Raw genomic sequence first — 13,163 nt, forward strand, 5'->3', positions numbered from 1 at the left:
TCTATAATAATAACTGTTTTTTTTTTATTTTGTCCCGCATTATTGGCTTGATGAAGCCGCCCTGTGTTGAAAGCTTCGATAGGAAAGCAAAACTGAAATAGGCGTATATCATTTCCGCCACGACTTGTTCTTACTTTTTCTATGCTACCGCCATGTATTTATCACCTTAAACATATTCATAGAAACCCTTTCATGTTTCGTCCCTATTTAGCTACATGCAAACGCTAAGCTAGCAAAATGTGTTTTAGATGAACGTAAATTTTATCTACGTGGTGTTCACCTTTGAATTTTAGGGAGGGGGGGGATCCGTTTACTTTGGCCTGATAAGATAGACCAATAAACCTTTACTGTACTATTGTATACTCAACAGGCGTGTAACTATACATGAACATTCCCTTTACATGAATAGCATTACTGCTTAATTTTCGTTTTCGCGTACAGGAACAAGCCCATTCGAAGTGATCTACTGACTGCAGTCGGTTTGATACGTCAAGCGAAACGCTCCGCCCGAAACTTACTCGGAGCACAATGAGCGGTGGAACACAACTTTGTCACACGAATCTATTTCCGGTTCCGGCGTTTGAGTGACATATTCATTTTGTCTTTGACCTTGCACGCGCTTTGTAGCTTCAATCCCACTCCTTCCGGTACGTTACGGCATGCTAATTCCTTCGTTAGAAAAAAAACTGAGCCTTACGTCTGCAAGCCTTTGGACATAGATAGAACTGGGCCTAGTGTAGCAATGGAACATCGAAATAGCAAAAGACCGGAGTGCTGCAATGACCCGGGTTATTGGCGATAATTCGGTTTTCTTTTGCCTGAGACGATTTATCCGACAGGCCATTCTCGTTGGACGCTAATGGAAGTTAGATTTACCGGGCTGACCCATAGCTATTTTCCTATCTAACCGTCTTTGGAATCACCACTCAACATCGCTTCAATAACTACTAGGGAAGCTGCTACTGGAAGCGGAAGTCGCACACCGTTTATTCCTTTGATTACGTGTCCATTCTCTATTGCTAGCAATAATGAAGCCTTCATAACATCGCCAGTAACTTCGTGATAATTTCCTCATGCTCTGGCCGCTTTGTTTCAGTATTGGGAACATAGGCATTCACATAAATAAATCGTAGTCATATCTATTTAATCCATAAAGGATTTTAGGAATTCAGCGCTACAGGTGTGCCTATTTCTTCACTGTAAAGAGAACATAAAAAATACTTCAAGTGGTCTCGTCTCATGTTACCTCTATGAAGTGAATGCTAGTCGAGCACCTGCAGGGCGTCCACTGCTATTCATCTCGTTATTTAAATGACGACTAACGAGAACTTTGAGCCGATACAAAAGCCGTTATAGTCCTAGCCATAGCCAATCGTGACATTTAAACAAGCTGAAAGTGTAAGATATGGGTAGTTATAACTGCTACTGAATCCTGCAGAAAACTACTTAATGCAGAAAACTACTTAAAGCAGAAAACGTCGTGAGTTATTCATATCGCTCAATTTCTTGACAGGTATCGATTTTTGAGTTCCGATATACGAAGGAAAAAATGAGGCCCTGTAGTTGAGCCTAGACAGAAGAGATAATTGAAGAGCCGAAGTTAACCCGCTTCTAGTCATCAAACCGCGATCGTAAGCAGGCCCGATTTCAGCCCCGCGCATCGATGTTTATACTTCCCGGCATGTCATAGCCATCTGTTGCTCTCATTCCTTTTAGATGGAGGTAACTCGAAGAGTTATCGAAAACGCCTTGCTAAAGCCTGTTTTTACTCTTATTCTCGCTGACTTCCCCGTTTTTCGCTTACCCTTTTTGTTCTACTCAAATCCCCGCAGTCTTCCAACTGACATTTCAAATAAATTTAAACCACACGAAAGTGATATAACGATTTAACTCACTACTCGAAACTGTTTATATATCCTTAAATTTAAATATCGTGTTAATATATCTTTAAATGACAGCCTCTTGGCGGACCTGAAAGCTTGTTAAACTTGGCATTGGTACTTAACTTACCAAGAATGGAGTCATGGTTAGTCCACCTAATGCAAAGAATCCAATAAAATTATGTTAAGTGGGTATTTCTGAACATACATTCTTAAGCGTAACTACACATAATTACATGATAACCATATGCCATTATCATCGACGTCACTACCAGCTAAAACCTAAACCGGAATATCCCTAAAAAGTTTCACAAAAAGTTCAAGAAAAACTTTTTAACTTACTTTACTACTTTAGAATAGCTAAATAATGTAACCTGCACAAAAAAGATGACGGTAAGACCTTGCACTTAGAATCAAAATATTTTTATATATGCTTTTTCATTCTTGTAGTCCATATTGAAAAATGCGCATTTAACAAGCAAAATCTAAACATTATAAAATATGTCTCTGAGCTTTTCATAGGTTATTGCATATTTACTCAAGATTATAAGTTTTATGAAAGAATTTGGCTTAAAGGTACTTTACTCTATAGGTCGTCTAACATATGTTTAAGATTCCTCTAAATAGGTTTCATTAAGGATATTTCAAAATTGTAAATACTGGCCAAATAAGTTGAAAAAATCAGAAATTTCGAAGTTTTGTTTCTCAAAGCAAGTTTTTTTTTGCTTCAGTCTACGCGATCATAGATTGCTACCTGTTCAGATTAACAAAAAAAGCTTATTTTTAAACAGTTTCTTTGAATAAACATAAACTAGAATATATGACATTGTCGAAAATGACCCTCAATTATCTTGCTGTGCCATAGGGCGGCTTCTGAATTATCTTTTGTTCGATTTGAAGGGTTCCCGGCATGTAGGAGCTTGCTAGACGTATCTGGATTTCCTCTAACAGATTCGGTAGGATGTTCCGAGTATTAACGTCGGGTAGTGCCTGAGCATAATTTTACGCGGCTGACCGCCAGCAAAAAACGAAGTATATTTATGCATAGGTTTGAACCCAGACTAGCCCGATGTCCTTAGGCTTAGCAGATAAATACATTCGTATTTGCAGGATTTTTCTAACAGTCGTAAGCCGACATCCATTTTTAGCTACTGCTTATTTTTGTTCTGTAGCATTCGCATACTATACCAATTTCGTCCGAAATCGCTCCTTTCTGCTCTCAAGAGTCCTTGGTTTAAAACCCGCCAACGACAAGTGTAATTAAATAAAGAAACAATAGATGCTTACGTAAATCAAGTTGATTATACGAATATTAGTTCAAAAAGAGAATCGGACCGCCGGATCGTATGAGTCTGAGGAGGTATGGAGAGGGTCTCCGCTGCCCTTTCCAAATGTTGACTAACAAGATTCCTAAACCACCCATCAAAACGTGCTCATAGGGTTTACCAGTGTGTGTTCGATTTGCTTTGTTTTATAGTATGCGTTGTGGTCATATGACAAAGAGACTATCTTAAAAAAATCTGAAAACTTGTGAAATCGAATGCGACATGGAAAAACCAGAGGCTAGCACGGCGGTCGGTGTACCTGAAAAACAGAGCTTTGGAAAATATGAGAGTTTTGAGGATTATAAAAGGGTAAGTAGTTATTGATGTTTGAAGTAAACAGTATCGGTATAAAAGTTGCGTAGTTTTGTAGAAGTAATATTTGTATTATGCTACTGAATATATCATGTAATAATTAATAATGCCTTATGCCTATAAGTGTATATGCTAGGACGTGACTGTCAACTGAACGACTGTCATGTTTGAATTTAAAAAAAAATGATTTATAGTAATTTAGCAGCAAATGGTGTGTGGTAGGTTTTATAAGACACTACATTGCGATAGATAAACTGGAAAGCGTCTGATGAAGTGAATGAGTCAACTTGTATCATCTAGATTAGGTTAGTTTTTACGGTAAAGTTATCACGAAGTTAAGAAGTGACATTTTTCATCGTTTGCTATAACGACTGTTAGGAAAAAAGGTTTTCGACAGAAGCTTTATTTCTTAAAGGGGCATCGGGCTAACTCTCAAGACATCGTAGAGGGTGCGTTAGAAAAAGTAACTCTCTGTAGTTCAGTGTCAGTATGCTCAATAAAATGTTACTATTTATGCAGTGTTCCAATGCAATTCGCCAAGTTCTGTTTCTCAATATCCACAGGGGCAAAATGACTGATACGTATTAGATGCTAATCCCAAATGTATCTCACGATCTGACGTTTTTATTTATGAATGCTAATATTAATTGCATGTTTCGTTATAGGTCCTTCTACAGTCAATAATGAATTTTACGGCAGCCGCGAACAAATTGCCCCCACCCGGTCAGGAACATGATTATTATAGTAGTTTTCCGCTCTTCAAACGCGTTATGGGGGCTGAAGGACAGGCCATTATGGAAATGTAAGTGTGAGAAGTACCTCTCCATGGTAGTGCAGCAGTTATTTGCCTGCTAATTCTTACGGGTACAAGGGTGATGAAAGTTCAGAACTGAACGCAAACACTTCATTTTATGCTAGAAGCCAGTCGTCTGAGACTAAGCTTAAAGCCACTATCGGACGTGAAACATGAAACATTTATACATTTCATTTTTAAGATTCTGATTTTCATGTAGGCTATCTGTATTAAATACCGGAAATGAATCCGAACTATAAGTAAATTCATTTCTCTAATGTTTTTGCCTAGAAAAAATTTAGTTTAGCATGCATGTTCTACTCGTGTTTTGCTTCTTTTGACCTTCTATTGAAGGCTTTTTTGACCACGAATAAAAAGAGCACTTGAAATGCATCACTGATTGCTGCGCTCATGAATAATGCGATCATCTGCTTAATCCGATTTTTTTTTAACTGATATTATAGGCAAAAAATTAGAACTGGTAAGTTAATTCATTCATCTTCCTTTAATCTTTGCAGGATGTCTTCGTTGGCTAGTCAACAGGTCGGCAAGCAGAACATGTTCCAGGCAGAGGGCACCGACTTTGATGAAAAGGTTTGCCAAACATCTCTTAACTAGATGCGTTACTTTATCTGAATTAGAATAAAAGACTACATGATACAGTATAATAATAATAATATAGGATATGCGATGTTGTGTGTGGTCTTTAATGACGAGTGAAAAATAATCTGTAGTATAATTAAAGCACAAAACAGCTGATTGTTGTCTGCAATCTCAGTGCCTATGGCAAATGTAGTTGATTATACACGAGCATGCATAATCCAAAAGGACATCTCACTCAAGACCAGCGGGCTTCGACTGAAAGTGAAAAGGAAGTCAGTAACTATTATTTCATTTCATTTTTGCATAGGTGGACCTTCTTACTGAGGTTAATGATGTTCTTCTTGAGCGAGCAGGAATATCGCTTGATGTAGCTAAAGGTGTAAAACAGGAGCAAAGCGAACTTCAGCTTGCTACAGTGTCAAAACAGATCGATACAATTTGGAATCGAAAAGTAAGCCTGATACTATATTTTGTAGATTCGTATTACTCGTTTTCGCTTTAAACACTTGTAAATGGTAAATGAAGTATCTGAATGTAAATTTATTTAATAAGGATTTAAACAGCTCTAAAAATGTAAGTCTAGAAGATGACATCAAGAGATATTTTCTAGACTACGAAATATATTAATCCAAATTCATGAGGAATGTTATAAACAAAATTATAACTAGCGTTGTATTGGAAAGGTTAACACTTGCTAGTTAAACATTGCCCCAAATATGCCACGCATTTGCATTAAAATTATGTCCCCCGAAATCATATTTGGTTTTTAAGCATATAAAAGGATGTTGATCTTGTTGGTAACTAAAGTACACACACTTCATTCCATAAAGAACCAATAAAACTAGATTATTCCATAATGTAGATGCTGTTAACAAGTGCCTTTTTGCTTAGCTTCGTGTGCTTGCATGTTGTAAACATAACTCTCCATCGGAAAAAAATACAAATAATAGGAATAAGTCTGATATTTGTCTTCGTTTGCGATTTTCTTTTTTCTGTTTTTTCTAGAACGACAAGGTGAAACGTGATTCTGCTACATCAATAACTCTTCTAACGGCTAAGAATGTAACTCGACCCCAGCTATCATTTCCGGAGAAAATTGACAACTCCAATTCTTTGTTCGTTCCTATCATTAAGTAAGTGGAGACTATACACGTGTCTGCAATCTGGAAGTACGCAATTTAAAAACTATGTCAAACAATATCTTATCTAGTTGGAATTAGATACTAAAACTATACACTTAATCATACGCTTAACAGCCTTTTGTGTGGCTTAACAGCTCGTTAACGCGAAAAATAAGCTCAACTGAAAAAATGAAAGGTTTAAGGGACCCTTAAGGGAATTCAAAATACGAATGATGAACCCGTTCACACGCATTAAATTGAGCAATTTGCTTTTGGAACAACATTAATCTTATGTTTATCAGGGAGAAGCCGAATGCCAAAAAGCCGTTAGCAATACTAATCGAAAGACACGAAGACGGTCGAGAAGTATACAGTCATCCATACGAAGTAGAAATTGAAACGTTCCAGCCCAGTGAAGAGCACATCGCTCATAATGTCAAAGTACGTACATTAGTAGCGTATCGATTTATTTGTGCTATAGATACTTTGGTGTATTATATTTAGGCTTAAATATACTTTGTATGGGAAAGCCCACCATATTAGTTATACTTCGAATAATATTTAGTCTCTTTTCGGGAATTTTTTCGAAGAAATATTTGAAAATGAAAGCGAGCGCATATAAGCATTTCTTGCAAGAAATCTGTATTGAAGACGACATCTATAATAAATTACTCAGTTACACGGTTTTGTCAAATTTATTCGAAAACGCTGTAAGTTATCATCCATTTCGATTTGCTCTTATGCTTCGTAGGATTCGCTATCGATGGCTGATACACCGCTCCACATGGTGAACACGTCGGAAGCCATTGACGAAATGATGGCTCATTTACGAATTCAGAAATGCATCGCAATTGATCTCGAGCATCACTCTTTTCGTTCATTTCAGGTAATAATTCGCTCGTTCCACAGAGTGAAAATATCGTACATGTATAATATATATATATATATTTTTTTTTTTTCGGTGAATCTACTTTTTATGACTTGTAATAGTATTGCAGCAATTTTTCGCTCGAACGTCGAGAAATACAAACGACCAGACGTTGTTGCAGACTTCAAAACGCAATATATTGTTACTGTTGGATGTTCGTCTAAACCTATATGAAAAAGACACTAATGTACTATGATAATCACTTTGTCAGGGTTTCACATGTCTAGTCCAGATTTCTACATGGGAGAAAGACTATATTGTCGATCCTCTAGTACTACGAGCTGAACTGCATATTATGAATGAGGTGACAACAGACCCACGAATCGTGAAAGTTCTACACGGTGCTGTTAGTGACGTACAATGGCTTCAACGTGATTTTGGCATCTACATAGTGAACCTATTCGACACTGGCGTAGCTGCTAAACTTTTGAACTTTGAGCGATTGTCATTAAGCTATCTTCTTAAATATTATATGTCAGTGGAGGCGGACAAACGATTTCAACTAGTAGACTGGCGTATTCGACCTCTACCTGAGGAAATGATCGCGTATGCCAGAGGGGACACCCATTATTTGTTACCAATTTTTGAGCGAATGAAACGAGACTTAGCTGATGCATCCAATACACAGGTAAGCAGACAGCACTCCATATTATTAGTGATTGCTTTTTAAAAAGTAATATTACATAGATAATGATCATGATCCTACCTCTGATAGTGCACAGAGTCGGAACCTGAAACCAAATTCTCCAAATTATCTCGTCGTATTCAATACGACCAAATTATAGTAAAAAAAAACTAAAATTGTACGGGTCGTCACAAATTTTTACCTAAATGGAGGCTTTTACCAGGGAAGAAGTGTTTAACCGGTGTTCAACTCTTCAGGGCAATTTATTACGTGCAGTATGGGAACGTAGTTCACAGATTTGTTTACGGCGTTATGAGAAGCCGCTGCTTACTGAAGATAGCCACCTACAGCTGACGAAAGCTAGTCACAAAAAATTGAACGATAAACAAATGTATGCATTAAAGCATCTTTACGCATGGCGGGATCGTTTAGCCAGGGAACATGACGAGAGCACCGGGTAAGTCGTAGTCTTCCATAGCTGTAATCCACACAGAAGCGTTTTTCTGTTTGATCAAAGGAGAACCACGTCAGTTGATGTGGAGCTTCACAATATAGGTCATACATAGTACAAATAACACCATACCAGGGATTTATAGACGCAAATACCTTGTAGCATTACCCAACAGTACTTACTCACCTCAATAGCTCGTAAGCGTATAATTTTCATAATTTTTTCCCGAAGCAGAAGTTTTGTAGAGAATTGTAATCCAGAACGTTCTCGGACATCAGTTTGCTATGGGCTGCTAAAAAATTAGCCACGCTTACTAACAAGCTATTATCTTCTGTAGCCATTAATGGAGCTTAATATTTTTCGCTATGGTTTTCCAGGTACGTTCTACCGAATCACATGTTATTGCAAATGTGTGAAGTGCTTCCTCGCGAGATTCAAGGTATTATCGCTTGTTGCAACCCTTGTCCGCCACTGGTCAAACAGCAGCTCCACGAATTGCACCAAATCATTCTGAAAGCCCGTGAAGTTCAACTAAGCAATGTAAGTAAAACTCGTTTTCCCAGTAACGGCATAGGCCATTATAGAACATGAGACTTTGCACATTTATCAAAACATGATACCTCAATTAAGTCTTCTCAAAGGCTAGTTTGCGATGAATCCATAAACTTTAACTCTTTTAAAGATAACGATGAATACTAAAAAGAAAGGGATTTATGTTTTCGAAACCAGTAATGGTGGAATGTTCTCTAATTAGCCATTACACTTCTTTTGATTTGAAAACGGTAATAGGTGACACTGAACCACGGGTAAGTGCCTGTGGGGAAGAAAGTTCTTTGTCGACAGAAAATTATCAGATCTATTTCAGCTCATACTGCCATCGATAACGAGTAGCAGTCACTACCTTTTTTCAATTACTTATCTAAAAAGATGAAAGTAATGAACGACTATACCATCTTTCGCTGTTTATCACTGACCCGCAGCCGATTCTGAACGCCCCAAAATTAGAAATACCTGTGCCATCTACGTTGCACATGTTCGACATGGACAACATGCTTCATATTGTACATGACATCCCCGTGGCGCATGCCCACGACGATACTCATGTTCGACTACCAACACTTATAGGTTCGTATCGAAACGAAAGTGCAATTTTGCATACAATGAGAAACTGGCCAGCCCGGAGTAATTATTTATGAATGCGTATAGCTTGCCAATTGAGAAGTTATTTTTAATTTCAGCCTCTAATACTATAAATAAGGTCTATGATGTGCAAATTATAGCGAAAGGAAATTATGCTCTCACGTAATAATAAAATGCTTGCCTTTACAATTGATTATACAATTTTCTGGGTTTTTATTACTGACAAGTTGTCTGTTGTGTTCTTGTGCGATGTTACAGATGATAACGGTGAACTGATAAGAAGCGAAGAAGGCAAATCACTTAGTGACAGCGGTGTACCTATCACGGTGCCTCGCCTGAGGCATTCGGCTCTCTTTCCACATTGGGAAGAAGCGGATCAAGTAAAAAGGGCGCGTCTCCCACGTAATCTATATGTGCAGCGGACGCCGGAAGGACAGGTTCAACGTCTTCGTATGATTACGCCCTATGAAAGGTGCAGCATTTTTGTTCAAAAAGTGAACCCAGCGCTGAGAAAACTAGAGATAATAATAAAACCAGCATTAGCAGAAACACCCATTTATCTATCCAAAAAATATATAATATTTTCGTAAAACTTTCGCATAGAAGTAATATTTAAAAACATGTGAACGGTATTGTTTTGTTTTATGTACCTATATCTAGGCGAGAGCCGGTGTTATAATAACTAAAATTGTTTTTTAGATACGTGAAAGAAGTGGAACGAACCGAGCTTGAACGTGATTCTCTTAACAAGATGCTTCAGGAGGCAAGAGAAAACGCTGAACTCTGTCAACCACAGGAGGTAAAATTATAGGCAACATTTTGTTATGGCGTGTTAGAATCTACTGAGTTATAGTGCCGTCCTGGGCTATTAGAATACTTCATGTAAATGTGGTCTAAATATTCTTGTAGTGTGAGACATCGCAAAATTCGACTGCCCCGAAAGAGCAGTCGTCGGAATGCATTCAAGACGAAGAAGATGAAAAAGATTCGGAGATCGACGAAGAATTCGGGGAAAAATCACAAGAATCGGAGCCTACCGTCATCCGAGGGGCGAGGTCGAGAAAACGAAAACGGGAAGAACCATCAATTCCGTTTGCTGGCGGCGAGGAAATTAGGTTTGTAGAGTAGTTTGGTATAATGCATAATAACTGGTGAACCGCGCAACCAAATCTACTCAATTAGAATTTCGGTCGTTTTCTATACACATTTTAATTTTCAAAGACTTATTGAAATAGAGATAAGTACAGGATGTATGAGCAAGCCAAACGCCGCCGTAGAAAAGTGAACTATAGTAAAAATTACTATAAATGTCAGTGATCAAGCTGAACTAACGCCTTTCCTAAACTGACCCTACTGAACGTAAGATGATAGCATCATTGTAACACGTCCAGATGAAGAGGTCAACACCAGACCAGCTAGAGAGCATACTAGTACACGTACAATTATATCAAATAAACATTGTTTACAATATGCTTTGACAAAGCATAACTTTAATCGATACTTTCATCACTGCGGCATTCCACAGTTACGCGAATACGCAAACGTCGAAGTTGGAGAGGAGAAAACGAAAAAAACAGAGACAACAGCAAAAGCAACGCGAACAGACTCAACCGTTCAACTATGCTGGGGCCATCGCCGAACAGAGTCAGCAGCCAAGAAAGCACCAAAATCAACAATATAACAACAGAGACAATAGGCAAGGTAGGAAAAGCGACAGCCATTGTAACGCCGGGTAGTATAGGCCTTTAAAAACGGTGCAGTAGCATTGAACAGTTGTTAGCAGTCGATTTTGAATTTCTTACTTACGACATACTTGAGTTTCTCTGCTTAAACGCAGTCACTTTACGGAACACGTCTCGGAGTTTTTGTCATCTCAACCGGACTTCTGTTCTGCTAAATGATACTTTCTCTTAAAGGCTTGTCCTGTACAATTCACGAAATCATTAAATCGAGATCACGCTAGTAGGAATATGAAAGCATACGTATGATAGATAAGCTAAACAAGACTGAACAAAGGTGCTTTTGGTGAATTTGAGTAGCTACGGGATAACACCAAAACGCAATATTTTTTATAAGATTCATTTAAGACTTTATTGAATTACAATTATTGGAATTTACTAGGATTTATAAAGAGAAACTTTGTAAAGTAGTTAGCAGAGTAGGTATTTCGCTTGCCAGGGTAGCACGAAACCGAAAGTTTTAAATAATAAAGACGTTATCCTTCAGGTATCAATGCACAATATAGAAGACATTCATTTTGGTTTCAATGTTTCAGATGGACATTTAGGATCAGGCGGGCGGGGCCAAGGAAAATTCTACAATCAAGAACGGAATCGTCAGAGACAGCAATTTGACGGTATGGAGGAACTCGGCCAAGCAGCGTCAAATTCAGAGCATCCTGGTAGTAGGGGTGGAACTAACGACTGGGGTAATCCAGTGAGAGGGGAAATTCAAAAGGTCCGTAGAAAGCACAAATTCCATGGAGGCAACCGCAGCATGATTGTGTCCAGAAGCGGTGGTCAGGACGGTGGGGTCTCATCTATGAGATGGCCTTCGAAATAATAAGAGTAGCGATGCCTTAAGTAACAGGGTGTCATCGCTTAGGAAACTGAGAGGCATTGAATAGGCTGCTCATTATGCCCTGTTTTTTTTTTTTATATACTGACACATCTCGCTCGCTCATTATTTAGGCATATTGAAGTATGACAATTGAATTAAATTTGCCATCAGCTTCGATGGTAATTCCTCATGCTAACTGAAACAGTACCGAAGACAAGGTACTGGGTAGTAAATACGAGAATTTTAAAGTAAAATCCGGAAAAAAACTAAAGAAGTAAATTATTGTTGCTCGAAATTGTACATCTATGGTGACCGAGCGAAGCTGTACACCTGAAACTAGAGACCTAAGTTAATAACGAAAATGACTAATATGAATTAAGTGGTAGTATTTATGACAACATAAAGTGAAGATATATATAGATCTGTATTGAGGTGCTGCTTCCTACAGCACACAGAAAGAACATCTACTTAGACATTTTTGTCTTGTATTAAAATATAAAGAACGTTTCAAACTGCAGGCGTATTATAATCGAAAAACTATCTGAACACCGTAAGTCATGGCTTATTTTAAAGCTGCTTGCCCTCGCAACTTAAACTCGCAGGTTAAACTACACGCTTTCAAGGATGTAGGCCCAAATACTAGCCATAAAGCAGTGGCATGCACTGTGTAACAACTTGGAAACATATGTGTTGCATTAATTGTATATTTATGAACCATGGAAAATATCTTTAGTTCTACACTCATCGTGTAAAAATGTGGATGTATGTAAATATAAGAAATACTAATTCGTTATTTTTGGTGAATTAAAGGCATTCGTTTTTTAATTTAGTAGTATAGTGCCAAAAATAAACAACCTGTCTGTATACGAGTTAGTCGTCATTAAAGTTACAAATCCTTGTCACACTTGGACACTTGTCCGCGTATACATACACCTCGATCATGTTTTATGGAGGTAACTTTGGCTTGAGTGTGTATGTTAGAAGGAGCAATAAAGCAGTTAGAATGGTAACAAGTGACAAGTGGGCATAACTCTTGCACTTCCCAGATTCGACGATTTTGTCGGCTTTAAATTATAGCACTATAGTTTTCTCCCCACTAAAAAGGTTGATAATATTATTGAATTCGTTAGCTTATAGGAGTCTAGCTCAAAATTGCTTTATAAAAAGCAATTTTAAAAAGACTAAAAAATAATAAAAAGACTACAAGCAGTCTTGTTGTCCAAGGCATGTAGTAGATTGAAGTTTCTTATGTGCTATGAATACTGAGCTTTTAGCAAGAGGCCGCGTAAGCTCAAGAAAAAACTCAGCCTGAGTTGCCAGCCTCATTTTATAATATGCACGTACTGAATATGGTGGATACAGCATCATAATATGTACGCGCTCAATATAACAAGAATCTACGGAATGCAGGAGAATTCTGTAAACA

The 13,163-nt window shown here is 37.9% G+C and overlaps 1 protein-coding gene across 2 annotated transcripts; it reads left to right on the plus strand.

Moving 5' to 3' along the window:
- Window positions 1-3,321: 3,321 nt before the first annotated feature.
- On the plus strand, window positions 3,322-12,601 carry Rrp6 (exosome component Rrp6). 2 transcript variants are annotated; one of them, XM_022832741.2, is made up of 16 exons: window positions 3,322-3,514; window positions 4,183-4,319; window positions 4,829-4,904; window positions 5,221-5,364; window positions 5,919-6,046; window positions 6,337-6,475; window positions 6,786-6,920; window positions 7,174-7,590; window positions 7,800-8,044; window positions 8,416-8,578; window positions 9,019-9,163; window positions 9,437-9,650; window positions 9,878-9,977; window positions 10,088-10,293; window positions 10,704-10,879; window positions 11,454-12,601. In XM_022832741.2, the coding sequence occupies exons 1-16, from the start codon at window positions 3,428-3,430 to the stop codon at window positions 11,738-11,740; spliced, it is 2,799 nt and encodes a 932-aa protein (XP_022688476.1). In that variant the 5' UTR covers window positions 3,322-3,427; the 3' UTR covers window positions 11,741-12,601. The 2 variants fall into 2 exon arrangements, with proteins under 2 accessions (XP_022688476.1, XP_022688477.1); XM_022832742.2 differs by having other exon boundaries at window positions 7,845-8,044.
- The last annotated feature ends 562 nt before the right edge of the window (window positions 12,602-13,163 follow it).

Source organism: Varroa jacobsoni, unplaced genomic scaffold (assembly GCF_002532875.2).
Source record: "Varroa jacobsoni isolate VJ856 unplaced genomic scaffold, vjacob_1.0 scaffold_408, whole genome shotgun sequence".
NCBI classification, from domain to species: domain Eukaryota; kingdom Metazoa; phylum Arthropoda; class Arachnida; order Mesostigmata; family Varroidae; genus Varroa; species Varroa jacobsoni.